We start from the raw sequence: 27170 nt of genomic DNA on the forward strand, positions 1-27170 counted from the left end.
CTCGGAAATATCCTCAGGGTCTCAAATCAGCAAAGCAAGGAAGCAGCTGGCAGTGTGAGCCTATGGGTTAAACCTCCTTAACCCCTGGAGAAGTCATAAGAGCTTGCTAATGGCCAAGCGAGATATCCCATTATTCCATGAATGGCTAACTCGATACTGGCTTTGGGTATTTTGGGGACCCTTTGCAATAAGGGTCCTGATGAAGCAGAAGAAAATGATCAGTGGGTAATGGGAATGTCAGATGGAATTCAAGTACATCAAAGAGTCCTGCACCACGGGGATTGTGGGAAGGTCCAGGCTGAGCATCACCTGAGTTGACTAAAGATCTATGGCAGTTAGAAGAAGTGGCATTTGAGGATCTGGCTCTTACTGTGCAGAGGAGAGAGCATCCTGTGCTCCTGAGCGAGAAAGCAACAACTAACCAGATGCTGGAAGAAAAAAGAAGCCAAACTTACACAGGGGTGGGACCTACCAGGAGACCTCTGCATGCAAGCAAGATAATATCACTAGCGACTAGGAAGGTGGCTCAGTGGGTAAGAGCATTTGCTGCGCAGTCATGAGGATCTGAGTTCAAATCCCCAGCACTTATAAAAAGCCAGGCAAGGCTATGTGTACCTGAAATGACAGCATTTCAGGGGCAGACACAGGCATATCCTAAGAGGCTGCCTCCCAGTCAGCCTGCCATAAATGGAGAAGCTTCCAGTTCAGTGAGAGACCTTGTTTTAAGTTAATTAAGTGAATAATAATGGAGGAGGACATTCAGCCACTTCAGATGTCACATGGTTATAGCCACACACACACACACATGCAAATGCATACATACACACATGTACACACATACATCACACAAACACACCACACACACATACGCACACACCACACAGGTGTTATACAGACCACATAAGCAGCACACACAGAAAAGCCAATACCACTCTCTGAGCATGCCTGGCCTGTTCTCCTGGCAGCAAGCTTGGCTCCTGGGAAGAGCACTGTGCAGGAAGAGGCATTGCACCATCAGCACCAGCAAAACTCGAGCAACTTCCTCCAGGGAGGACAGTTACAAAGAGACACTGTGTCACTAAGGGTCCACTCACAGGTCCCCAAGTACAACCCAGGCTCTTTTATCACACACCTCAGATGGCATCATGCACCGCACCCCACTGCACTGCACTGAAGAAAGCACCCCCAAACAGTTCGGTACTAGTCTAGGGGGGTCTAGTCTGTGGCTACATCATGTGTTGCCTGGATTCCTTCCTGGTGGCACCGGGTAGGCTGAGAGGGCCTGGACAACCTCATGCAAGCCACAAACACTCTTCAAGTCCCTGAAGCGGACAGCACATCTCTTTTGTTTTTGTTCAGTGATGTAGGATCTCAGCCCCAAGCACATGATCTCCTTCTGCCTCTGAATGCCTGGGTTACAGGTGTGTGCCACTGTACTTGGCAAGGCAGAATTTCTTTTTTATTTACTTGCTGTTTGCTGTTGTGTGTGTATGTACAGATACATGTTTGTGTGGGTGTGCACATGTGTGCATGTACATGTGTGTGTACATGAATGTGGAGACCAGAGGCCAGTGTTAACTGTTCCCTACTTTATTCTTTTGAGAGAGTCTCTTACTAAGCCTGGAGTGTGACAGTTTGGTGAGACTGTAGGGGCTCTTCTGTCTCTGCCTCCTCAGTGCTGGGATTACAGGCTCTGCATTCAGCTCTTTGGTTGGGTCCTGGGGATCCCAGCTCAGGTCCTCATGCTTGTGCAGCAAGCACTTACCCAATGGAGCCATCTTCCCAGCACTTATTTTATTTGGAGGCATGGCATCAATAGCCCAGGTTGGCATCAATAGCCCAGGCTGGCCTCAAAGTGGCTGATCTCCCTGCCAGCACTTCCCAAGTGCTGGAGTTCCTGGCCTGACTACCACACCTGACTCATACCACCTTTCCTAGGGAGGGATCAGGCACACTTCACTCCCACACTGGATGATCCACATAAGTCTTTGTCCCCCACAGAAGCTAGGTTGCCCACCTTCCCGGCCTACAATGCCTCATCCCATGACGGCCCTGCAGGTCATGTATAATCGTGTGTGACTTGTAGGCCCAGTGTGTGTGACTAATAAACACTGAAGATGTTCTTTGTCTGAGGATGGCATCGCATGCTCAGCCACCCTGCCTCTCCCTCCTGCATGGACCACTCCCTTCCCAGTGTGGTGGACAAGGATGCTGAGAGCACCCGTCTTCATCACTCACGTGAACACCAAGTGCTCCCAATGCCTCAGCTCTGCCTGCTCCTCAGTGCTGGCCTCTGGTGCATCCTGCTGTAGCCGCTGCCTCACGGCTTGCACCAGCTCCTGGCCATGTTCTCTCTCCTCAGCCTCCAGCTGCGTGGTGCGGGCTGCAGACTCCCGGCTGTGTTCCTCTAAGATCTGCTGTAGGAAGAGCCAGGGTGCACTGCGTTTCAGCAGCTCCTGTGTCATGGCTGTACTCTGCAGGCGCCTCAGGTCCTCTGTGGCTTTCTCTGACAGTGACACTGTCAGAACCCGGAGGTCATCCAGGGCAGCCTGGTCCAGATGCTCCTGCAGCTCCTCCAAGGCAGCAGTTTGCTCAGCCATCACACTCCTCCACTGGTCCAGGTACTGGACTGCATCCTCTGCAGTGCTGGAGGCCTCGCCAAGGGACACCTGCTCCTTCTGCTGCTCCTTGTGCTGGCAGGAATGTGAGAAAGGGAGATCGGATGGGCAGGGCCCATGGGTGCAAGGCACGGGGTCAGGAGGGATGAGGGACAGTGCTTTCTTTAGACACTTAAGGGGCGCAGAAGGTATATACAGCCTTATCCCCAACAAGCTCACATTTGGAAAACTATCCTTCGCACAACCAAACCCTAGGCTCTGGTGGCATAGACCTGTCACCCCCGAGGCCTGGGAGATTGAAGCAGGAAGACTGTAAACTCAAGGCCAGCCTGGGCAACATAGTGAATCCTGTATCAAAGCAAAGGTTAGAAGTTAGAAGAGGGCTGGGGATCTAGGTCAATGGAATCACCTATACGGGCAGGGCCATAGTCTCCATCCTATTGAAGAACACAGCGCTGTGTTCTTCCATCTGTTCATGCTGTGACCAGTGTAGCCACTCCTTCAGTCCTTTAATTCTTTTTTTTTTTTTAGTAAATTATTGACTGCATGTGTCAAGTGATGTCCTTGGCATTGGGGATACAACATATAGCCTTCATGGAGCTACTACTACTTTGTGAGTCACTCGCGATATTTATCAAAAGCAACTGCTAGAAATAACACTTGCAGGACGCTGCCAGAATCTGTAGTGAGGTCTGAAGTCTAGCCCTCCTTCCAGAATTCATCTCGTATGGGGTCAGACCACCTTGGAAATGTGGCTTTGCCCACTTTAGTCCCTCGGAACCGGAAGGGGTGGTTAGTCGTGGGATGTTCTTTAGTGATCGGAATCAGCAGCAAGGCTTTCTGCCAGACACAGCTTGATCATAAAAAGCAGTTTCTAGGCTTTGATCAGTGCCGCTGCAGCCGATGGTGGTTAATGCAGGGACTCATAACTGCTCAAAGTGAAGAGAACAAGGGACTGCATCGTGCTCATCCTCAGATGGGATATGTACGTAACACCTCCTCCCCCAGGGGCTCAGGGAACACTGAGGACAAAGGGCGGAGAGACTGGAGGAGCTGGAGCACTTGGAGCACTGCCGTAAGAGAGTGCTACCCAGACATGACAAGGATGAACTCTCACCAACTATGGTGACATGCACAAGATCTTCACTAAATCAAACCAGTGAGCATTCTGGCATGAGAAGGGAAGGGTTCACAATGTCCCCCTCCTGCCTAAGGTGCTACAAGCAGCCAACAGCTGCAGGAGTCAGTTTTATTCAGAGACGTGGCCCCTGGTGTGTTGCCCATGCTCCAGTGATCAGCCTTACTTTTATGTGATATGGGCAACATTAATTAGACTTGGTAGGCTATATATCAAAATATTATAGAGAGGGGCCAGAGAAATGGCTCAGTGGTTAAGAGCATTGGCTGCTCTTCCAGAGGACCTGGGTTCAATTCCCAACACCAACATTGTGGCTCACAAGCATCTTTAATCCCAGTTCCAGGGACTCTGATAACCCTTTTCTGGCCTCTGGACAGCCAGTAGATATGTACACACATACATTCAGACAAAATGACCATACACACATTAAAAAAAAAAACAACAATATAAGAAGAGGATATGAAGTTGAAAGAGGAATGTCGGGGAAGAGATCTGGCAGGGGACTGGAGGGAAAAGCAAGGGGTGGAGATCAAAATGTATAGAATTCATGTATGAGATTATCAAAGAATGAAAAAAAAAACCTACTTCCTAGTGATTTAGCTGAAAGCTCCCTCCTGGTCCTCCCCTTCCTTCTCGCTTCTGCATTCAGCTGGGCTGACAGTTACCTCATGTCTCCTTGCGGTCCCTGGGGTCCCATATGACTTCCAAATCTATTCTAACTTCTCACAAAGGTCAGAGTACTATGTCAATTCAGGTGGTGGCAAGTTTTCATCCGGCCATCTACTGGAGCCTTCTATGGTTCTGTCTTCCCAAGCTCTTCCAACAAGCTTCCTAAACCACAAACTCAGCGCCACTGTCTCTTTCTAAAGGCTTTTTAACCTTCTCCTCTGTCTGAACTAGAGGATTAGCCCTCAGGCTAGCAAACCATGCCTCCTTGACTTGACCCTACTTCTGTCCAGCTCTCCTCCAGCCTTGGTCTCACCCCCTGCAGCCCCATTCTGCTCTCTAAGCTTGCTAAATGCAGTCGTACGCTCTGGTCTTAGCACTGAAACCTGGCACACAGTGCTGCGCCACTGCCTGCCTCAAATGCCTATTTGTCCTCGGGTCCCATCTCTGCTGTACATGCTTTGGAAAGCCTTCCCCAGGGCAAAAGTGACTGTCACTTTTGCAACTCATAAGGATTAAAAATGCTGTCTTATCTAACACACTAATTAATTTAATGATTAATTAAACACAAAGGTCAGCACCTATCATGATCATCCTCCAATTCCCTTCCACTGTAGACATTACTAGTCCACCACAAACTCTGCTGTGCTGAGATGGCATAGAAACACAGAATCCCCCTTCATATAGCATTCTTAGAAGTCACTACTAATCAACCACAGACAGCACCTCATGTCACCAGCTCTGACCACTCTGTGCTGACGTCAATGCCTGTTACCCTGTGGGAAGGGTTCTGCAGAAAAGAGCACAATACCTCACATACCTTTTGCAGAAGTTCTCGCCTTCTCTTAGTTATTAATTTTTGATGAAGCCTTTTCTTTTCTTGCTTTAAGTCATTGTCCAGCTTCTGCTTTATAGAAAAAGTTTCTGTCTGAGCACGCTCCAACAGCATTTCCATCTGATCTTCGTCCAAGTACCCAGCCCTACGTGGAGAAGACAGAAAGTCAGGAAATGAAGGTTCCCTCCCTCTGCAGGCTGGACTGATGCTGCATGGCTGGGTGTGTAGTTCTTATTAGGCCATTCTGAAGCGGAAAACCTCCAGGAGAAGTTACCACTGAGACATAAGCACCACACAAGCAGAGTGAGGTCAGGGTACGTGGAGAGGGAAAGAGAAGCTCAGCCCAGAAATCGGATGGGTCAGAAACAGGCAGAGGTTTGCGAAGAAAAAATATGTCTGCCAATACCATTGGGTACGAAGAGCGCTTCCCAAAAATTGGGGAGGGGGGAACGAAGAATCCAGAGTCAAGAGGAGGAAAAGCCAAAGAGAGGCTGTGGAGACTTCTGGGGACATCTGGATGACATTCCGATGACACTAGCATATGAACGAGGGACGCACGCTGTGGTCTGAATGTTCCCTTCAAAGTGCCTGAGTTGTAACCAGTGAGCTAAGTCAGAAAAGGGGGATAATTTGTGAGAAAGGAGGAGGCCAGCAAGAGGGGAAGAGAAGGGATAGGGAAGGTGTGTGTGTGTGTGTGTATGCGCGTACATGAGTATATTGTGTGTGTGTATGTGTGGGAACAAAATGTAATGGTATACATTCATAAAAATTTCATACAACACCCATTACTTTATTATACCAAGTTAAATTTTAATTTAAAGTGATGATCAGCACCTCCAAAGCTACAGAGAAACCCTGTCTCAAAAAAAAAAAACCAAAAGAGAGAGACATGAATATTAACCTTCATCAGGCGATGAAAGGAGACAGAGACAGAGACCCACATTGGAGCACCGGACAGAAATCTCAAGGTCCAAATCAGGAGCAGAAGGAGACGGAGCACGAGCAAGGAACTCAGGACCGCGAGGGGTGCACCCACACACTGAAACAATGGGGATGTTCTATCGGGAACTCACCAAGGCCAGCTGGCCTGGGTCTGAAAAAGCATGGGATAAATCCGGACTAGCTGAACATAGCGGACAATGAGGAATACTGAGAACTCAAGAACTATCGCAGTGGGTTTTTGATCCTACTGCACGTACTGGCTTTGGGGGAGCCTAGGCAGTTTGGATGCTCACCTGGATAGAGGTGGGCGGTCCTTGGGCTTCCCACAGGTCAGGGAACCCTGATTGCTCTTCGAGCAGATGAGGGAGGGAGACTTGATCGGGGGAGGGGGAGGGAAATGGGAGGCGGATGCGGGGAGGAGGCAGAAATCCTTAATAAATAAATAAATTTTAAAAAAAGAGAGAGAGAGAGAGGATCAGCGCTATCACCACAGGAGTAGGCTAACTGGGAGTCTCATCCCCTCGTCCCCTTCTCTCTTAAGCACTGTCACCACACAGTGCCTTATGCACAATGTGACACAACCAGAGGCCCTCGGCAGATGCAGTCTTAGCCATTCCAGGCTCCAGACAGACCATGCATCAAACAAACTGGCATTGTGTCCTGCCTGTGGTATTCTGTGGCAGAAACAAAAGAGAGACAGCACCAATATGTGGGTATCACCTAACTTGTGAGGTTCCAATCAGGGAAAACTTACAGTACAAAGGATAGACCCCCCTCCCCCCCCCCCCGCTTTGAGCCTCACAGTTTAGCATGTGTCAGCCAGACCATCTCTGCCCTCAGATTGGGATTCACATGCCAGCACCTGGGTCCTGTGCCCTTCTAACTGGAACTGACTTACAACCATTTGGACGGGTGGAGGGCCTTCCCAGCCTCCGTGACCACGTGAGCCAATCCCTGCACTAGCTCTCCTTAGGTCTGCCCTGGTGTTTCTATTTGTCCTAGAGCTGTGACGAGTGTGTGCTTCTCCTGCTATCACTGTCCCCAGCTTGTCTGCATCCCTTGGCTGTGTCCCCAGCTCAGCACAAACCAGACAATCCTGGTGGAACGCGGCAGGACGGAAAGGAAAGGGGTGCTGTGGAGATGAAGTCTGGCTGGGAAACAGTTACATGGCAAAAGCGATTGCTGTGGAAATACCAGGACTTAAACTCAGATCTCGGCGTCAGTGTAAAAAGCTGGGCACAGTGGCATGCATCGGCTACTCCAGGCAGGAGAGGGGGTGGAGGGTGATAGTGATGAGGGAGGTAGGGACTGGAAGATCCCAGGAGCTTGGGGTTCACCCAGGACAGTCAATCTCTGAGCTCCAGATTCAGTGAAGAAATCCTGTCTTTTTTTTTTTTTTTGGTTTTTTTTTTTTTTTTTTTTTTTTTTGGTTTTTCAAGACAGGGTTTCTCTGTGGTTTTGGAGCTTGTCCTGGAACTAGCTCTAGTAGACCAGGCTGGTCTCGAACTCACAGAGATCCGCCTGCCTCTGCCTCCTGAGTGCTGGGATTAAAGGCGTGTGCCACCACCGCCCGGCCAAATCCTTTCCTGTCTTAATTAGTAAGGTGGAAAGCCAGAGAGTAAAACACTGAATGTCAACGCCTGGCCTCCGCATGTATATACATAGACAAGAACACAGAGGGGGGAGGGATGGAGGGAGAGAGGGAGCGAGGGGGAGAGAGGGAGAGGGAGGGAGAGAGGTGAAGAGAGAGAGAAAGGGAGGGAGGGACAGAGGGAGAGAGGGAAGGAGGGAGAGGGGAGAGAGGAAGGGAGGGAAGAATGGATGGATATATAAGTCTGTGCCCACCATTCAAAACAAAATTCAAAACAAGAAGTAAGACGGCCTTCTCTGGAAACTGCTCAGGGCAGGCATGCAGCTGCCGTTTCCTCCTTTCACTTCAGTGAGAATGAATTAGGAATGCCAAGCAGGCTGCGGTGATGAATCCATTACCATCTTAAGACAAGCAGTGCCTACATAATCTGCATCTTACTGAATCTCTATTAACCACAGCAGGAAGCTGCAAAAGTCCCCAGAATATGACCTGAGGTGTAGAACCAATTCACAAAATCATACATGGTCAGGAGTAGGGCCAAGCTCACAAACAAGCCCCTGTTGTTCTGACCTCAACAGCACATCTCACTGTTTACCAGGAGGCTGCCTCGCAGCACAGCTGGGCAGAAACTGTGACAAGAGGCAATGTGTGGAGCTTCTGAGAGCCCTGTCTGACCCGCTCACCTGACACCCCTCACAGTGGTCCCCAGTGTTGCTGAGAAAAACCATGTGAGCCCAAGCCAAGCCTTCATGCCTATTACACTCAGTGGCGAGGGCCAATGCTAACCCTGCCCGAAGCCAAGCCTCCAGGTCTATCACACTCAAAGGCAAGAGTCAATGTTATTCCTGCAGGTGCGGAAGCCTGAAAAGAAGTGGGCTATCCCATTGCAGCCAACGTCGGCCTTCTTCACGCCTTTATCCAGAAAATGTGGCTCAGACTCAGAAGTTGCTCCTCCAAACAGTCTGAGACAGGAGCATAAAGCCAGGAGTCAGAGCTGGCAGAGGTTGAGTGTAGGTACATGATGCAGGGGGTGCGGTAATCATACAATGGCCTTGACGACCACATGCGCTTTTCAAGTGTCTACTGTGAGGGAATTTTACCACAAAGGAATCCCCTTGACAAACCAGGCAACAGCATTCAGGCATAGCAAAGTGGACAGCCAGGCCTGGTCTTGGGAGTGTCAGCCTCGCTCTGCTGTTGGGCGGGAAGGCTGGAGCAGCTTCTCTGTCCCATCCCCCCACTCCCACTCCCATGAGGCTACACACTCTTACCTCTCGTGCTTATGGATGAGGCTCGTCAGCTGAGCAGCTGCTGTGCTCAGCAGCCCTTGCACGCGGGTCTCCACAGCCTGCAGGCTCTGGACCAGGTACTCCCTATGGCCAAACCTCTTGCTGAGATGGTATCTCTTGGTGGCCTGGAAGAAGTCCATCAGCTCTTCTACACTCTCCTGTTTGACACAATAAGATGTATGGCTCCTTAGAATGCTGGGAAGTCTTTGAGAACATTTAAAATAATGACCTTTCCTTTTGCAAGACAGTGCAGACTGGCATTATGGTGAATTCCTTGAACCTCCCTGCTGTACAAAGGCTATGAGGAAGTGGGGTGCAAATATGAGGGCTCACAGAAGTGCCCTGGTGACCAGATGTATGCCACATCCCCCCTCAGCAACATGCCTGCACCACCAAACAGGACACATGTGTTACCTATGCCATTGTTCACCCTGTGCCCATGAAGCACAGTCCAGCTGCGGACGTCCCAGTCTCGCACCTTGGGACACATGTTGACGTTCTAGGGTGAATCAGTCACTTAGCCAGCCCCATGGTGGCTGAGGAGAGGGGACAGACAGGGCAGGTGCAAAGGGCAGCAGTGGAGAGTCACAGTAACAATCGCTGTCTCAAGTCTGCGTCCTCTGGGATATCTCTGGGTAAGAGTGCTCTGAGCCTCCCCACTTTAACTGGAGGAGAGAATTATTATTCCCAGTTTACAGATCAGGAAATCAAGTCCACACCACACTGCTGGAAATGGCCGGGCACAGACTGGAAACATCCTGTGGCTGCAAGTACCTAGGCAGCAGTTCTGAAGTCAGCAATCTGGGTCTGGGTTCCAGACTCTATGGCGGGAGGAGGAGTTGTCCTCCAAACCTAGCTGTCACCAGCATCCCAGTGACAATAGCGGTCCGTTTAGAGTAGCTGCACCAGTGGCCATTCCATCAGTCAGTACTACTTCTCTTCGTAAACACAATGGCTTCATACAAGCTACCCACTGAGACTTGTGGTGCCTGGACAGTCCCCCTTCGACCTAAGCTGTGGCCTGTCCATGTTCCAACATATGAGGATCGGCAGTGTCCAGGGAGACACTGCATGTCAGGAGTGTGAAGCAAAGCTGGCCTTCCCCTGGGCCTTCTGGGTTCCAAAGCTCTCAAGCCAGGCTTTATGGTTTCCATAAAGCTGTGAGTCATCAGGAAGTTCACAGCCAGCTCCAACACCTGAACGATGCAGTGTGAACACAGTACTAATGCTAATGGATGGAGAGGGGGAAACTTTTTTTTTTTACAATGACATGTGTTCTTTCCTGATGCTGCTGTGCATCATGGGAGTGAAATAAACTCAAGATCTGTGATATCTGTGATGTTCTGGGGTCCAGATATCTGCATGGACAGCCACAGCATGTTAGTGGGAAAAACCGGTTCCACATGGAGAGGCGGTATGTGCTCTCCGGCAGTCTTCTAAGTGTGCTTCCTAATAGACTTGAAGTGATGACTTCTCCCCTGCTGCCCCACAGACGGCCTCCTGGCTGCTCCTCTGTTGTTCTCCATCATTTCAAAGTGGACAAATCACCTGCAATACTGACATGCTCAGAAAACTACCTTCACTACCAACTAGGAACTGATTCAGGCTACACGGACAATCTTTACACTCGTGTTTGTGGGCCCATCTAGACACAGACCCTATATCCTATATCTCTATCAACTGGTCCATACATGTGTCTGTGCATGCATTATCTACTATCTAGTGGTGTTGGTGTTCTCTGTGTGCATGTATGTGACACATTATGTAAAGCTTAAAATGACCTGCCAAGGATCAGCTCACCACTGCATCAGGACCCACAGCTGATAGAGGTAGAGCTAGAATCCAGGACACGTAAATGTGAGCCCGTGGCTTGCACTATGAGCCACCTGTGTACCTGAAACTCACTCCTTTATCAGGAGGACGAAGGAATAGAAAGTTCTCCAGTGCCCCGCACAGAAGGACTCAGCTCTAGGAGAGAAAGTCACCAAGGGTTGAGCAAACGCTCTCTATGGGGCAAGCTTGAGTGCAGACATTACCTGTGTTTTAGAATAGTCTTGCAGCAGCATTTTAGCTACTTCAGGCCTCAGTTCCCCTTTGGCCACAGCACTCTGTATCTGGGTATAGACGATGCTGTGTAATTCATTTCTCTGGAAAACAACCAGCTGCCTGTGTGCTTGGGCAAAATCCTCTGCTTGGTGCAAGGCGAGGGACTTGTGCATGTCCTCCTGCTCAAGGCCATGGAGGGTCCGCAGAAGGTTGCTGCACTCTGCAGCAGACTGTAGAGAGAAGAAGAATCTGTGAGAGACAAATGTATGTGAACATGCACATATGCACACAGATAATACACACAAGCAATGGACACATCAGCATACTGAAAAGCAAACAATGCACGCACACATTGCATTGCATGCACATGTCATGCACAGGCACAGGGCATGTACACATGTAACCACATAAGAACCATGTGTAATGTATATAGGAGCATATGTACATAGGAGATAGACACATTTTCACTGTGTACATGCATGCATGCATACACAGTACATCCAAAGGCAGACAAGTGTATGTGTATACATGATATTCAGACAGCCACACAACTGCACTCATGCATGAACACCTTGTACCCAGGAATATACACATAGTACACATGCATGTACACACACATGTGCGCACACACACACACAAATAGCCCCAAGCTGGCAGTGTAGAGGCTGCTGAGTCCTGGGAAGGTGCTGTCCCAACCCATCCTTCCCTGTTATCTGAATTTTCTGCCAGAACAGCTGCAAAGCAGAAAGTTCACAGTGGGTGGGTATGTGCCAATTTGCAAATCAGATTGCTTGAAAAGTGTCTGCAAGAAATGGAAATCTCCGAAGTGTCAACTTATCGCACAGTGAGACACATAAGATGACTCCCATCATCAATGAGGAGAAAAATGCCAGCAATCAGGCCTGACCTCAGCTCCTCGGTGAAAAGGAAAAGAGCTATTGAGCTGCTGAGCCATGGCACTTGGCTTCCTGGGCTGAGATCCAGGGCGGCCACACCCCATAGGACTCCCACCCAGAGGAAGGAGCTCTTTGCCCCCAAGGGTAGGTGGGATCATAGGACCCCAGTGTGTATGCCAGGTGACAGTTCCATGTGTGAGGGTGTAAACTGGGACACAATGGGTGACCACTTCTGAGATTACCACCCGTGTGTGTGTGTGTGTGTGTGTGTGTGTGTGTGTGTGTGTGAAGTGCACATCTCTGTTTGGAGGCCAGAGGTTAGCATCCAGGGTCCTCCTCTTTCATTGTCCAACTTACTTATTGAGACAAGGTCTCTCAATGAACCTGGAGCTCCTTGTTTAGGTGAGTCTGGCTCACCAGTGAGCCTCGGGGAACTGTCTCTGTCCTCCAGAGGTGGGGGTTACAGATGTGTGACCATGCCTGCTTTACATGGGTGCTAGGAATCCAAACTTGGGCCCTACATTTGTATAGAAGGCTCTTTACCCACTGATCCCCTTACCCCACCCCAGTGTCTTGATGTAATTAGGTCCCTCTTTTATTGCCTATGGGTAAGTTGGGGTTGAGGGAAGGCTCCATCATGGGTGGATATGATGACATCACATGAGAACCCTTAAGAGGGGAGTGCTCACTGAAAAGAGAAACAGCCTCTCCTCTCCTGTTGGCCATGAATGAACCCAACCATAACTGTGGAGTATCCATAATCAAGGAAAACTTCCAGAATCTGGGAGTCAGTCCTACACACACTACAGTGAATTCTGTCCACAGCAAGAAGAGCTTGGCCCAGGAGCCTGGGGTCCAAAGGAGACCTCGGTGCAAGCTTCAGGTGTCTTGAGCACAGGACCCAGCTGACTCTACCAGGACTTTAGTCAAGGGAGCTGGGAGAACCTGCTGTTTTAAGTGCCTGAAGGCAAGTGGCTCAGTACACAGCCACCAAAATGGACATCTTCTCATCTGCAGGGTCAGAGCCGTGGGCTCAGAAACATCCAGGCCCTTATCCTAAGTTCCCCATAAGCAAACCTTTAGGTGTGGGTTCTGAAACCACACAGAGAAGACAGAACACTACAGCAGCAGAAAGGCAGGGACAATTGAGCATGTGCATGAAGACAGGGTATGGTTTGACCTGCCCACTCCTTCAGAGAAAGGCTAAACCCACCAGAGTTCTTGCTATTTTGCTTCTATTGTTTTAAAGTTTTAATGCAGAGTTATTTTCTATGTCATGAGTGTTTTGCCTGCATGTATGGATGTGCAGTACATGTGGGCCTGGTCCCCCCCACATGCATACCCAGCACCTAGAAGATCAGAAGAGACTATCATACACCCTGGTTGTGAGCTGCCATGTGGGTGCTGGGGATAGAACCCAGGTCCTCTAGAAGAGCAGGCTGTACTCTTAACTACTGAGCTATTTCTCTAGGTCCTTGTTTTGTTTAGAGATAGAGGGTCTTACATAGGCTGGGCTGGCTGTGAACTTACCAGATAGCTGAGTAACTCTGAACTCCTGGCTCCCCTGCCTCTATCTCCCAAATGCTAGAATTATAGGCATGAGCTACCACACATGGAGAAACGCACATTTTTAATATACGCTTTTCTATTTTAGATGCTGCCAGTAAATGTGAACTATCCCTACTGAACTTTTCCAATGAAAGGCTTTTCATATACAGTCAAGGGCTAAGTAGTTAAAAGCAAAGGGAGCACTTCTGCATTGCTGGCGGGAATGCAAGCTGGTACAACCACTTTGGATGTCAGTGTGGCGATTTCTCAGAAAATTAGGAAACAACCTTCCTCAAAATCCAGTAATACCACTTTTGGGTATATATCCAAATGATGCTCAATCATGCCACAAGGACATGTGCTCAACTATGTTCATAGCATCTTTGTTTGTCATAGCCAGAACCTGGAAACAACCTAAATGCCCCCTCGACCAAAGAATGGATAAGGAAAATTTGGTACATTTACACAATGGAGTACTATACAGCAGAAAAAAATCTTGAATTTTGCAGGAAAATGGATAAAGTTAGAAAACATTATTTTGAGTGAGGTAACCCAGACCTCACTCAATTATCACAATCAAATACAATTATCACATGTACTCACTCATAGGTGGTTTTTAAACATAAAGCAAAGAAAACCAGCCTATAAACCACAATCCCAGAAAACTTAGACAACAATGAGGACCCTAAGACCCTAAGAGAGACATACGTAGATCTAATCTACATGAGAAGTAGAAAAGACAAAATCTCCTGAGTAAATTGGGAGCACGGGGACCTTGGGGGAGGATTGGAAGGGGGAGGGGAGAGGCAGGGAGGGGAGCAGAAAAAAATGTAGAGCGCATTAAAAATCAATCAGAAAGAAAGAAAGGAAGGAAGGAAGGAAGGAAGGAAGGAAGGAAGGAAGGAAGAAAGAAAGGCTTTTCACCAAGAGGAGGTGTGGTCAGCAAGCTGCTTCAGCCAATGGCAGGCTGGCTTTGAGCTGCCGCCGGGCTGCTCCTGTATCAGTTCACTATACACCATCCAAAATGTAAAATTATGATTTCCTCAGTTACGCTTCTTGAACTCCACTCACCGAGACTGGCAGACTGGAAAACTGTTTCATAAAAACACGTCTATCAGTGAAGCAGTGTCAAGTTCCTATACAGAAAAAAAAATCTCTCTTTCAGAAGCTTAATAAGGAGTTAGGAAGCTTCCCTGGACCCAGGCAGAATACAGGTCCTCAAATAGCTGAAGATGCCTAGAGACAGAAGAGGGAGCACCCTTGCTGTGTTACACCACACACTCATTTTGTGGGTATCTGTAGCACTTCCAGGGTTCTGCTATCACTCACTATTTGGGGTACCATTTATATCAGGTGTGGAGGAAGAAAAGGCAGGTCAGGACTTCAAGTGGCCTTAGGGAGCAGAGCTATGAGACTCTGATTTCCTGGGCCTCGGTTTTCCCACCTTCAGATGTAAATATTTCATGTGGTTTATGTCTGAGGTTTCCTTAAAGGTGATATTAAACCATGACCCTCAACTTGACACCATCTAAATCACAAGGGAAGAGTCTCAGTGAGGAAATGCCAGGACCAGGATGGTGTGTAGGCATGTCTATGGGGACATGTCTTGATTACATTAATTAATGTGGAACTATCCATGCTAAGAGTGGGCAGCACCATTCCCTAGGCTTGGATCTTGAACTATGCAAAAGCACAGAGAGAGAGAGACAGAGAGAGAGACAGAGAGAGAGACAGAGAGAGCTGAGCACTAGCATGCGGGTGCTCGTTTCTCTCTGCTCTTGACTGGACGTGATATGACAAGCTGCTTCAAGCATCTGCTGCCTCGATTTCCCAGTCTTGTTGAACTATAAATAACCTGGAATGTGAGCTAAGATAAACCCTTTCCCCTAAGCAACTTTGCCAGAGCACTTTATCATAGCAGCAGAAGAGTTCTGGGGTCTGAATACAAAATGCCCACCCCTCCCCACAACATCCCGCCCCCCAGAGGCTGACTTGGTTCCCATCTGGTGGTGCTGTCTGGAAAGGTCATGAAACTTTTAGGAGGTGGAACCTTGCTGGAGGAAGTTCGTCATTGGGGTGAGGCTTTTAGGGTCTAGAGCCTGGCCCCACTTCCTGTTCTTCCTCTGTGCTTCCTGTGTGTGGATGAAGTGTGATTGCTCTGCCTCCTCTCTGCCACCCCACCCTCACTCTCAGGTTGCCTTCCCTGCTATGATGGACTGTATCCCTCTGAAACCGTCAGCCAAAACAAACTGTTCCTTCAACAGAAAAGCAGCTAACACAGAGGGAAACCACAACAACACCCAGGCAGGGCTGACAGGACCAAGCACTGATGGAAGCCCCTGTTTACCTTCTAATTGCGCTTTTAGCCAACTCATAAAAACAGGAAATGTGACCTATCATGGACTGCTGGTGAAGTGTCAGTGTGAGGATACATTGTATAATATTGAGGCAGGTCCACACCGCTACCTCCTCCAACATGAATCATCTCTTTGAGGTGAAAGCACACGAATCCTCCTTGGCTTTCAGAGTCAAAGCTTGTCAGGGTGGTCTGCAGCCTGTGCAAATGGCCACCAGACCATCTCCTTCCTGTGACCTGGTGTCCCAGCACCACCTGGCTATGCAAAGGTCACCAGAGTGTCTCCCCTGCTCTAACTGTGCCTCAGAGTCCAGTGCCCAACCTCCTTCACTGGGCTGCAGGCCCTACCGTGCATGTACTGACTTACTTCACACTAACACAGCCTTCTGAGGCGAACGGATGAGAAAGCACCATGTCTACTGTTCAAAAGGAGGAAAGAGGACCCAGAGGAGCCCAGCCTTCTGGAAGAGCAGGGTAAAACTCAAGATCAAGGAAGCCTCCCCCGAGTCTAAGCTCCTAGGGAGCTGGTACCTCTCCCCTGCAGGGCACATGCTCTGAAAGCCGTAAGAAATCACTTGGGTATTTAAGTACAAACAGATTTTATCTCCACAGTCATTTCAGGAGTACCTAATCTTTACTACAAAGACACAAGATTTCTTGTTTCACATTTCTTTTACTAGACTAACTCTAGGGGGAGAAATATATTCTATTCCAACTCTCTGTACTTTGTCTGATGATGGCTACTGCCCATTGGAAGGTTCTGCAGCTGCAAGCACCGCAGGAAGGGAGCTTGTCCTAGGAGCTGGGCAGCTCAGGGGTTATTTGGGAAGCAGCTTGATTCACACGAGGTCACTTGTTTCCAGACACGTGAGCAGTGATGCAAAGCAGTGGTGTACGCTGGCTGCAGGCTAGCAGGGTAGGAGTGAGAGCGGGAGCGAGGCTGAGGCCTAGGGAAGGCAGGTTGCTATAGCCAGGGATGAAGGGCTGGGCTTCACAAAGAAATAGAAACATAGGCAGATATGGAGTCCATCCTCCATTCTCCACCGTGAATGCAGGACCACAGCCTTGACAGAGAAGCACAGAAGGCACTACAGACACCAACAGGATGGGAATGAGGCCACATAGCAGGGGGAGGAGGCAGAGCAGTCCAATGGCTAGGGGCATCAACATGGTGCCACCTGAGGCCCCCTGGACCAGTGGTTATCTCTATGATTTGGTTTCCGTCCGTCAAAAGTGGGCTCTTCTCACCCCCTGCCTCACTGAGCAGGGTGCAGTTTAAAAAGGAGGCTTCTGCTGTGTGCCTAGAATTCCCAACTCTTAGAAGTTTGCACTTTGTAACAAATTGCATTCTTCCCTGGTATTTAAATTAAAAATTTTAAATGCAGCAATACAAAGTGAAAACAAGCAAAATATGCAATTCCACAGGCTGCAAACATCCTATAAAACACAGACATGCAGCAGGTGTCTGGTCTGTATGCCGGAGTCTAGTACAGAGGAGCTGAGCCACCACCGTGTCTCCAGGTGAGGCATACAGCAGGCATTCAATGAATGCACAAAGTAGCCAATCAGTGATGAGCAAATGGCTCTCTGTTCCACTGTGGGTTTTTCAGAGCTTTTTGTTTTGTTTGTTTTTGGCTTTTCTAATAAAATGGGCAAACGTTTCTGTGGAGAACCAGAAGAAAAACTCATACTTCGCAGGTCATGTGGGATCTTCAGGTTTGGTTGGGATTTTCTGCAATTCACTTGAAGCGCAAAGACTATACTGAATTCACGGGCTACACGAATACAGCCCAGGCTGGCCTAGTTTCTAGGGCTCTGTCTGCAAGCTGTTGATTTGTATTTATTTTATTTTATTTTGGATTTCCCCAAGTAACAAAACTAGTATAGAACTCACTCTGTAGTCCCCAAGCTGCCTTGTACTATTTTTGTAGGGAAAGTCAAAAACCAAAAATCAGAACAAATTCTGATGAGGGTATTTTGTGGTTGAATCACTACATAGCAAGTTAAATATACTCTCCCTAAGAGCGTGTCTTAAGGAAGTATGGGCTGAACCACATAGATAGACAGAGAATTAGAAGTGTGTGTGTGTGTGTGTGGGGGGGGTGTCATCAGAGAAGCTTGAATAACATCTACCCCCAAATACATGCACATGTCTAGGTCCCGGCCTCATAATTTAGGAACCTGTAAATCTGAACCTGTAAGGGTCTTTGCAGGTTGAATCAAGTTAAGTATCTCATATTTGCATCCAAGACCCTAAATTAAAAGACAAGTGACCTCAAAGAAGACAGAAAGAGGTGACAGAGTTCCAGGAAGAGGCCATGAGAGGATAGAGCAGGGTTAAAGTAAATTAGCTAAAACCCCAGAAACACATGGAACCACCAGCAAATTGTCAAACCAGGAAGGCCCTCCTTAAAGTCCTCAGAGGAATCTGGGCTCTGCATATATCCTGAATTGTATTTCTGAACTTCAGAACCACAGAAGAACAAATTCTCATTGTTTTTTTGTTTTTAGACATCAGATATGTGGCACCTTGTTCTAGCAGCCATAGGAAGCTAGTATAGCATCTACAGGCCACATGCCCCACCCCAAACAAGATAGCATTGAGGCAAGCAAGGCAGTCCCGTGGAGCAAGGGAACAAGTGGTGCACAGTGAACCCTGCCCGCCTGTCCTTCACTGCAGCCCTATCTGTGCTGAAGACTGAGTGACCCTGAGCCACCAACTGAGATCTTTTATTCTCTTCTGGGGGTGTGCTGTGTTTGCCTGGCAGGTGGGGCCTGAAAGCAGCTGTCAGGCAGTTTCTCTGCCTCCTGGGCTTCAGAGGACACAGGTATTCAGACCTGTGCAGGTATAGGTCACATGGCCTGGACACCTCTCTTGTTGGGAAGACAATTCAGACTTGCTCAGCTGTGCCTGGGAGATTGCTTCTGTCAGATTGGCATTTCTCTTCCATTACTTTTCTCATCCACACTGAGGGGTGCTCAGAGGACTTAGGATATAGGGCACCAGATGTAGGCCAGGATAATTTGTGTAACAATGTCTTCCAAATTAACACTCCCTCCTAGAGGGAGGAGAGAGGCTCAAGAAGTAAACAAGAGCAGCTAAGCTCAGAAAGTAAAGGAAACTCAGAAGGCTCCTCTCCAAGGCTCTGTAAGCAATAACAATTGTCTGGGAGACCCAGGGAACTGCCTGCAAGTTGAGCAGGGAGCTCAAGGGATGCAGCTTTTGTGAGTTGTCATTCATGCTGCTGTGGGCTTTAATGGGGATGCAGCTGCTTCTGAGCCTCCCATGCCCCCCATAACAACTTCAGCAAACTCACTGCTTCACTAAGCTAGGCTGGGGTGGTACCAGTTTTTCAGTCTATCATCGGTACATGGCGGGAGTAGACATTTGTTCAGGTCTCCACAGAAAAAGTCACACAACAACTCTAAGTCCAGGCTTGCCTGGCTCCAGACCTGTGCAGGATGGAGCTGTCATTCAGCAAATGGCAGTCCCAAAGGGACACACATACTCTGACATCACAACCAACCATGAACTAGCCAACCCTCTGCTAATGAAGCCTTTCTACTCTTCCCATGACCACTACAGCACCATGGATAGAACTGTATTATAACATGGCTGACCAGTGTCGTATTTTTTCAAATACGAGCATTTTTCATTAGAATATGAGCTTCTTGAATGCATGAGGTTGGATTCAATTTGGTATCTGTAGTCCCCAGCCTAAAGGAGAAAGACAGTAAGGTATCCATAAATCCTAGCAAAAGTTCATGGGTGGATAGATGCGTGGTACGGGGCTATGTGGATGGATGGGTGAATGAGTGGAAGTATAGATGAACAGACAGGTGGAAGGAAGGGCAAATGGATGGATGAATGTAGATGATAGGACTGTGTGTGGTTGGGTGTACGGATAGACAGGTGGGTGGTGTATCAATACATAGACACAGTAGTGTGAGGATGGATGAGTGAATGGGTGGATGCATGGTTGCATGCATAGATGGGTGGCTAGAAGAGAGGATGGGTGGATGAATGCATGAATAAATGGGTTAGTAAATGAAAAGCTAAATGGATTGGAGAATGAAAGCATGGATGGCTAGGAGGTTAGGTAGAGGTATGGGTAGATATATGTATGTATGTATATATATATATATATATATATATTATGAATTGATGGGTGGATGAATGGGTAGATGCATGGATGGATCAGATGGATGAACAGATGCATGGAAGGAAGGAAGGAAGGAAGGAAGGAAGGAAGGAAGGAAGGAAAGAAGGAAGGAAGGGTGGTAGGTTATGGATGAATAGGTGGATAGATAGGTGAATGAACTGATAAATTGATAGATGGGTGGGTGGATAGGTGGGTGGATAAGTGAATTGGTAAATTGATATGTTGATGGTTAGATGGATGGGTCAATGGATCAACAGGTAGATGGGCATTTAGGTGAATAAATGGGTAGATATGTGGATAAATATGTAAATTGATAGGATGATGGTTGGATGGATGAATGAATGGGTGTATGGATAAGTGGATAGATGGCTGATAGGTAGATAGATGGGTAGATGGGTGGATGAATAGGTAACTTTGATATGTGGATGGATGGATGGATGGATGGACGGACAGACGGACGGACAAACAAATGGGTTGGCTGAAGCACTGAAAACTCATGAGAACTTAAGGAGTAATGAGCAATATGCAAGCCTTTGGGGTTGCCTTACCCTCTCACTAACTCGCTTCAACACCTCTTCTACTTCCTCCATGGCCACCATCTCCCTCTGGTACTGGCTTTCTGTCTTCTTCCTTGTTTCTAGGTCACACTCTGCCGTCAGTGCCAACATCTTCCGCTCATACTCCTCCTGTACTTCCTTCTCCAGAAGCAGAAACTGCTCTTTGAAAGCAGCTGTTACCTTCCTCTCTGTTTGTGGAGAGAGGTGGCCATCACTGGTCAGATTCTTCATCAGAAGGGCAATGATGTCCTTACTAATTTGGTTCCGACAAGCCTCCAGGTCTGCATCTGCCTGATTCAGGGTTGCGATCTCCAACCTTAGGAACAGAAGTCAAATGGGCTCTATTACATGACAGAACCAGGGGCTCCTTAAAACTGACAGGCTTTAAGGTATTTGTGGGTGAGGCCTTTTCTCTTTCTTTCACTTCCTTTTCTTCCCATTTTCCTACCTTTCTACTCTTTCATAATTTGAATGCAAAATGTCCCCCACAGGCTCACTTGGTCATCAGTTGGTAGGCACCACTTGGGGAGGTTATGGAACCACAGGAGGTAAGGCTTACTTGGAAGAAGTCGAATGCTAAACTCAGGCCTTTAGCCCCACCATGCTTCCTGCCTGGTCTCTGCTTCCTGATCCCCCTATATGTGAGCAGGCAGCCTCACACTCTTGCTGCCAGCCTTGAGCTGCTCCTGTGGCCACACCTCCATCATGATGAATGGCCCATTCCCTCAGCCCATGAACCAAAGTCAAGATCTCTTCCTTTAAATTGTGGAAGCCACAGCATGTTTAAGCCTCTTGGATCATCTGCCTAACTGGCTTCCAGAGGTCCAAGCCAGCCATTTGTAGAGACCCTTTCTCTACCCATGCTTTGCAATGGTAGATATCATCTGTCATTTGATGGGGATCTGACAATATAAAAATATTAAGGAAGCTATCGCAGAAAATCTCAGGCATTTGAAAATGGAGAACACACTGTGGTTAGTGTCAGTTTGCTTGAATTTTGTCACTATTCACCAATTCCACTAGTTCTATTCCTTGCCATATGTGTTTGAGCACTGAAAGCAAATCTTAGATATGCCATCTTATCTGTAAACGCCTCAACATGCATCTGTAAGTGTCAAGAAGATAAACAGATACACATACAGACAGAGAAATGGGTATCTGGCCATTCATATGTGTGTGTATGTGTATATGTAAATATACACATATATATCAGAAAAGTTGTAACAAAGTGCTACCTTGAGTTAAAGGCACTTCAATAAAGGATATTCCTCTAGAAGAGCAGTCAGGGCTCTTAACCCTGAACCATCACTCCAGCCCCCATCAGTCTCATTTTAAAGGACAGCTCATGTATTGGGTTCCTTCATTGTCTCAGCAAGTACTTAACTGCAAGGAAAACTCTGTTGGCTCCAGGAAGAATCACAGAAAATGCCTTAAAGAGGTGTGTGCACGGTTAAATGCTAAATGAGCCAGACAGAACCTCACAACTTCTGAAAGAAAAGCTGTGCTCTACTCTGAGGCAGATAAAACAGACTTCACACCTTTAATGAAGCATGGTGGGGCAGAAGGAAGAATGGCTCCCCCACCATGTCTTTCTTCATTCCCGAGTACGTGACTCCAAGTCACAAGGCCAAGGAGCTGAGGCTGCAGATGGAGTCATTGCTCAGCTGCTGATTCTAACATCCAAACATCAATAAGGAGGACTTTCAACTTGGAAGAGAGAGGTGGAGGAGTCAGGGTCAGAGGAGGCGATCTGAGGAAGGGAAGAATGCAAGCAAAAATTGACAGGTCCAAAGACCTAGGAAGGGCTGAGCGCTGAGTGAGGCTGCCACTGGAAGCTGCAAAGCTTGACTTATGCCTGGTGAACCCCTCAGACTCTTAGCCCCAGGATCCTAAGACAAGACCTCTCTACGATGAGCTGCCAAGACTGTAGTGATCTGTTACGAGCGAATAGCAAGCTCAAAAACACCATGCTGGGCGGCTGCATCTTTCACTCATTCTTTAATTCAGAAAATATGGCAGCCTGGGCTAGGCATATTGTCTGTTCTTTCTCATGGCTGCCTAGTGAGTTACTTACTAACTAGAGAAACTCAAGAAAGAATTTGGTTTTCCTGCCTGCATTGGGGAAATGGCCTTAGATTGTTATTCAAATTTGTATCAAAGAAATAATCATTTCACAGCACAATTTCCTAGCATCTTGTTGGCCTAAATACTCGTACTTTCCCCCGTAGCTCCTCCTTCCCTGGGGAAACTGTCTGCTGAGGGGTCGCAGATAACTTGACAGGCACCCAGCTCAGAGACACTGGTTGCAGCCCTAGCACTGTCCAGCGCTTTGCATAGACTGTCAGAAGTGGCAGCACGAAAAACTGTCAATGTCCCAAGGCCACAAAATACAGAAAAAGAGTCTCTCCAAATCGATTAAATTTCCAAGCTATTAATGGCATTAACTCTCATTGTTAATTGCTCAATGGCTTAAAAAAAAAGATAAGCAGAACAAATTCCTTCCTCGTACACAGCATTAGAGGGAATGCTCTGGGGAAGGAACACAACTCCACCCCCTTCCTGCACTTGTAATCATTTACAGCACAATGAAATACACGTGTCTGCATTACCCCCAGGACATCATGACATCAAGAAGACAGGCACTTGAGGTCACAAGGATGGGGTTCTGATGCTGGAACTCCTGTACTGCTCCCTGAACTGGTGCTTGCAGAGTAACATCTAAGAAACACCACTGTTTAGAATTCCCAAAAACCAAATTACAATTAACACTTATGTATTTTTTGATAATAAAAAAATGAGATGGTATTCCAAGACTAAAGAAGCAACCCTCAAGGATATGTGACCCAAAGAAGCCAGCAAACAGATCCATCTTCCTGCACCGAGGGCTTTGACAGAGGAGGACCGCTTTGCTACTTTACAGAATGTTTGGGAAGAACAAAAAAATGGGAGTTGCAAAAACAAACATACCATACGGTTAGCACATAAAACCTACTCAATATGTGTATTTATAACTTCAGCACAACAAATGCTCCCTACACCCCTACTGTGTACAAAACAGTCTGCAGACAGCATAGGGGCAGCAGCGACAGCTCAGAGCTGGCAGTAAGCGGAGTGTCACAGAAAGAAGCACAGCTCTGGGTGTCTTCCCTATGCTCTCTGAAGCATCGGCACTCAGTATTTGTTAAAGACCATTCTTCAGTAGCACAGTGGATTTGAAAGTGCACTAGCCTGGGCACAAGTCCTTAGCACCCACATGACCTCAGGCAACCCAGAGAGGCAACCCAGTAAGCCTCTCTGAATGGCAGCGTCCTGGGCTGAAAATTGAGCGCCCATGAAAATTTCATATGACGCCAGATGCTCGGTGTGACCAGGCTTCTGGCCAGGATAGAACTAAATTACTGGAAGCATACCATGTTTCTAGAGCCTTCTGTGATGTGCCAATCCTACCCAGTTTCTCCTTCCTCATAACAGGTCCCAGCATGCATTGGGACCAAGCCCACTCCCACTGTGACCACGGTTAGGGAACCTGATAAAACACAAAGGACACAAACCCCTCGCCAATCCTCTTTGTGAGAGGCGCCTTTGATGCCAAGCTGAACATGCAGGCGAGCCTTTCAGGAGTTCAGCTGGCACTGAGAAAGGGGAACAGTACCACCTGGTATTGGAAATGCGGCAACAATCAAGCTGCCCACTTGCTGGGTGAGAAGCCCAGCTAAACCTCCAGTGGGAATTATAAGAGGATAAATGACTTACTAGAGAACAGGAGCCCTTGAGAGACTGACTTCCCTGCAAACTAAGCTCCTGACATTTCCTCTGTGGGAGCTCAACACAGAAAGACACAAGGTAACTGACAATTCTAGGAGAAGGAGGGAAGGCAGATAGGCAGGCAGGCAGACAGACAGACTAGGTACCCAAACCAGTGTCCAACCACTGAGGCTAGAACACAGTTGAGTCAATACATTTTTAAGACTGGCCTGGTGGGTGGGGGTGGAGAGAAGACTCAGAGGCTAAGAATCACTGCCTGTGAAACTCCCAGGAACCTACAAGAATGACCCCAGCTAAGACTCTTAGCAGTGGTGGAGAGGGCGCCTGAATGGGCCTTCCCCTGTAACCAGATTGGTGACTACCCTAATTGTCATCAGGAAACCTTCCAGTAACTGATGGAAGAAGATGCAGAGATCCACAGGCAAGCACTGGACTGAGCTCTGGGAGGGTAGTCCCGTTGAAGAGAGGAAAGCGGGATTGCATAAGCAAGCGGTGGGGATGGATCAAGATCATGACAGGAAAACCCACCGAGACAGCTGACCTGAGCTAGTGGGAGCTCACGAACTCTGGACTGACAGCTAGGGAGAATGCATGGTACTGATGATGTAGGCCCTCTGCATGTGGGTGACAGTTGTGTGGCTTGATCTGTTTTGGGGGCCTCTAGCAGTGGAATTGGGACCTGTCCCTTGAGTTTGAGCTGACTTTTTGGAAACTATTCCCCATTCTGGGATGCCTTGTCCAGTCTTGATGCAGGGGGAGGAGCTTGGTGCTGCCTCAACTTGATATGCCATGCTTTGTTGACCCCCATGGAAGGCCTGCCCTTTCTGAACAGAGGAGTGGATTGGGGGGGGGTAGAGAGGTTGTGAGGGTAGGGAACAGGAAGAGAGGGAGGGGAAACTGTGGTTAGTATGTAAAATAAATAACTTAATTAATAAAAAAGTTAAAAAAAAACCCTACTGCCTGATCTTCTAGAGGACTTGTGTTCATTTCCCAACACCCACATAGCAGCTCACAACCATCTATAACTCCAGATCCATGGAATTCAACATCTTCTTCTGGCCTCTCAGGGCACTAGACACTTGCATGCTGCTCAGACACACATGCAGGCAGAACACCCATAATAATAAAATAATTTTTATGACTGAGCTGAAAAAGGAGGGCGAAGGAGGAGGTTGAGGGAGGAGGGTGGGGGAGGAAGGAGGAGGGTTAGGGATGAGGGTGAAGCACCAAAAGGAGGCATGAATTTCACTCTGAGGCTGAGCTCTCACAGCCCATGCTTGCTAATCGATGTGAAATGCTCTTCAGACAAAATAAGATCAGCAACCAAGGAGAGACAAAGAGAAGGTTCCAGAGCCTGAATATCACTAAAAATGTCGCCACTCTCACAGCAGAATTAGTGAGCTGCCACACCGAGGAGAGTTTCCAGTGATGGGGATGGAGGAGGGCTGGCCTTACACCCTTCACATCTGGAGTCAAACACAGAAACAGAGGGGAACACACTCCTGCTTAGAGGACTACTTCACTGGGTCAGAAGCACACAGAGTCCTGCCTATGTGCAAATTAAACACCCAGCTGTCGATTACTCAAATCAAATCATCCCACCCAACTCTTCATTCTCATATGCAGTGGGTAACAACTGACTTTTGGCTAGGAAATGCTTTGATAATTGCTTGTGTTCATATCACAATATATGAGGTGGTATTTTTGAGTTCCTGCTGGGAGCTTGCCTCCTAAGACAGGGTGGCAAATTTTAATTGCCATCCTTGGCATTCCAATTAGAGAATCGAGCGAAACTGAAGAAGGGCTTGTGAAGAGCTGTACACAGCCGAATCACCCAAGCCATGCACACAACCCTGGGAGCCAGAAATAGACAGAGTCCTGAGCCCCAGCGTGTGTGAGGTCGGTCCTGTGCATCCAAGGCTCCTTGTCTGGCTACTCACAGAGCTACTGAACAAGGAAGAACATCCGCCAAGTAGGGCAGAGTCCCCACTGCCAAGGACAAGTACCATGCGTCAGACCTAGTATAGCTCCCATCCTAGGAGGAGTTACAACTGAAATGGTCCAACCTTGGACCCACTCTATGTGCCATGAAACGTAGGTTCCTAAACCCTGGGACATAGGCCTGGCACTGCTTGGTTGGCTGTGCTTCTAGGCCCTTCCCTGCTCAGTGCAATTTCCTGTGAGTGTATGTGTGTATGCACGCACATGGGGGGGGGGGCGCGTGTAGACTAGAGAGAGTGCGTGTATATCAGAGGACAACCTTGAGTATCATTTCACAGGAGCCTTCTACCCTGCTTTAAGAGACAGGGTCTCTCGCTGGCCTGAAGCTCACTGGTTTGGTTAGGCTGTCTGGCTACTGAGCCTTAGAGATCTGTCTGTCCCCACCTCCCAGGCTCTGGGGTTATAACAGCTGGGAACCCTACTGACTATTAGCTATGACCCTGGAAAAGCTTTCTAGCCTCCAAATCCTCATGTGAGGGGAAAACAATACTTCCCCACCCTACCTTACTCTACCCCACCTCTCCCCACACCACCCCACCTAGCCCCACCCACCTCACCCCTACCTTATCCCACTCTACCTCATCCCACCCTACTTCACCCCACCACACCACACCAAATCCCTCCCTACCTCACCCCACCCCACCCCACCCCACCCTACCCCACCTCACCCCACCTCACCTCACCTTACCCCCTACCTCACCCCACCCCGCCCACCTCACCCCCTACCTCACTACACCCCACCCTACTTCACCCCACCAC

General features: G+C 48.2%; 1 protein-coding gene across 1 annotated transcript in view; it reads right to left on the minus strand.

Moving 5' to 3' along the window:
• Evc2 (EvC ciliary complex subunit 2) overlaps window positions 1-27170 on the minus strand; it is an 84404-nt gene that overhangs the window by 30204 nt on the left and 27030 nt on the right. Inside the window, exons 8-12 of the mRNA XM_075943714.1 lie at window positions 20637-20961; window positions 11116-11355; window positions 9062-9237; window positions 5243-5402; window positions 2239-2693 (exon numbers count right to left, since the gene is read on the minus strand). Coding sequence (XP_075799829.1) covers window positions 2239-2693; window positions 5243-5402; window positions 9062-9237; window positions 11116-11355; window positions 20637-20961 — 1356 coding nt within the window. The remainder of the gene's footprint in view (window positions 1-2238; window positions 2694-5242; window positions 5403-9061; window positions 9238-11115; window positions 11356-20636; window positions 20962-27170) is intronic.

The sequence above is a fragment of the Microtus pennsylvanicus genome, chromosome 12 (assembly GCF_037038515.1).
Source record: "Microtus pennsylvanicus isolate mMicPen1 chromosome 12, mMicPen1.hap1, whole genome shotgun sequence".
NCBI classification, from domain to species: domain Eukaryota; kingdom Metazoa; phylum Chordata; class Mammalia; order Rodentia; family Cricetidae; genus Microtus; species Microtus pennsylvanicus.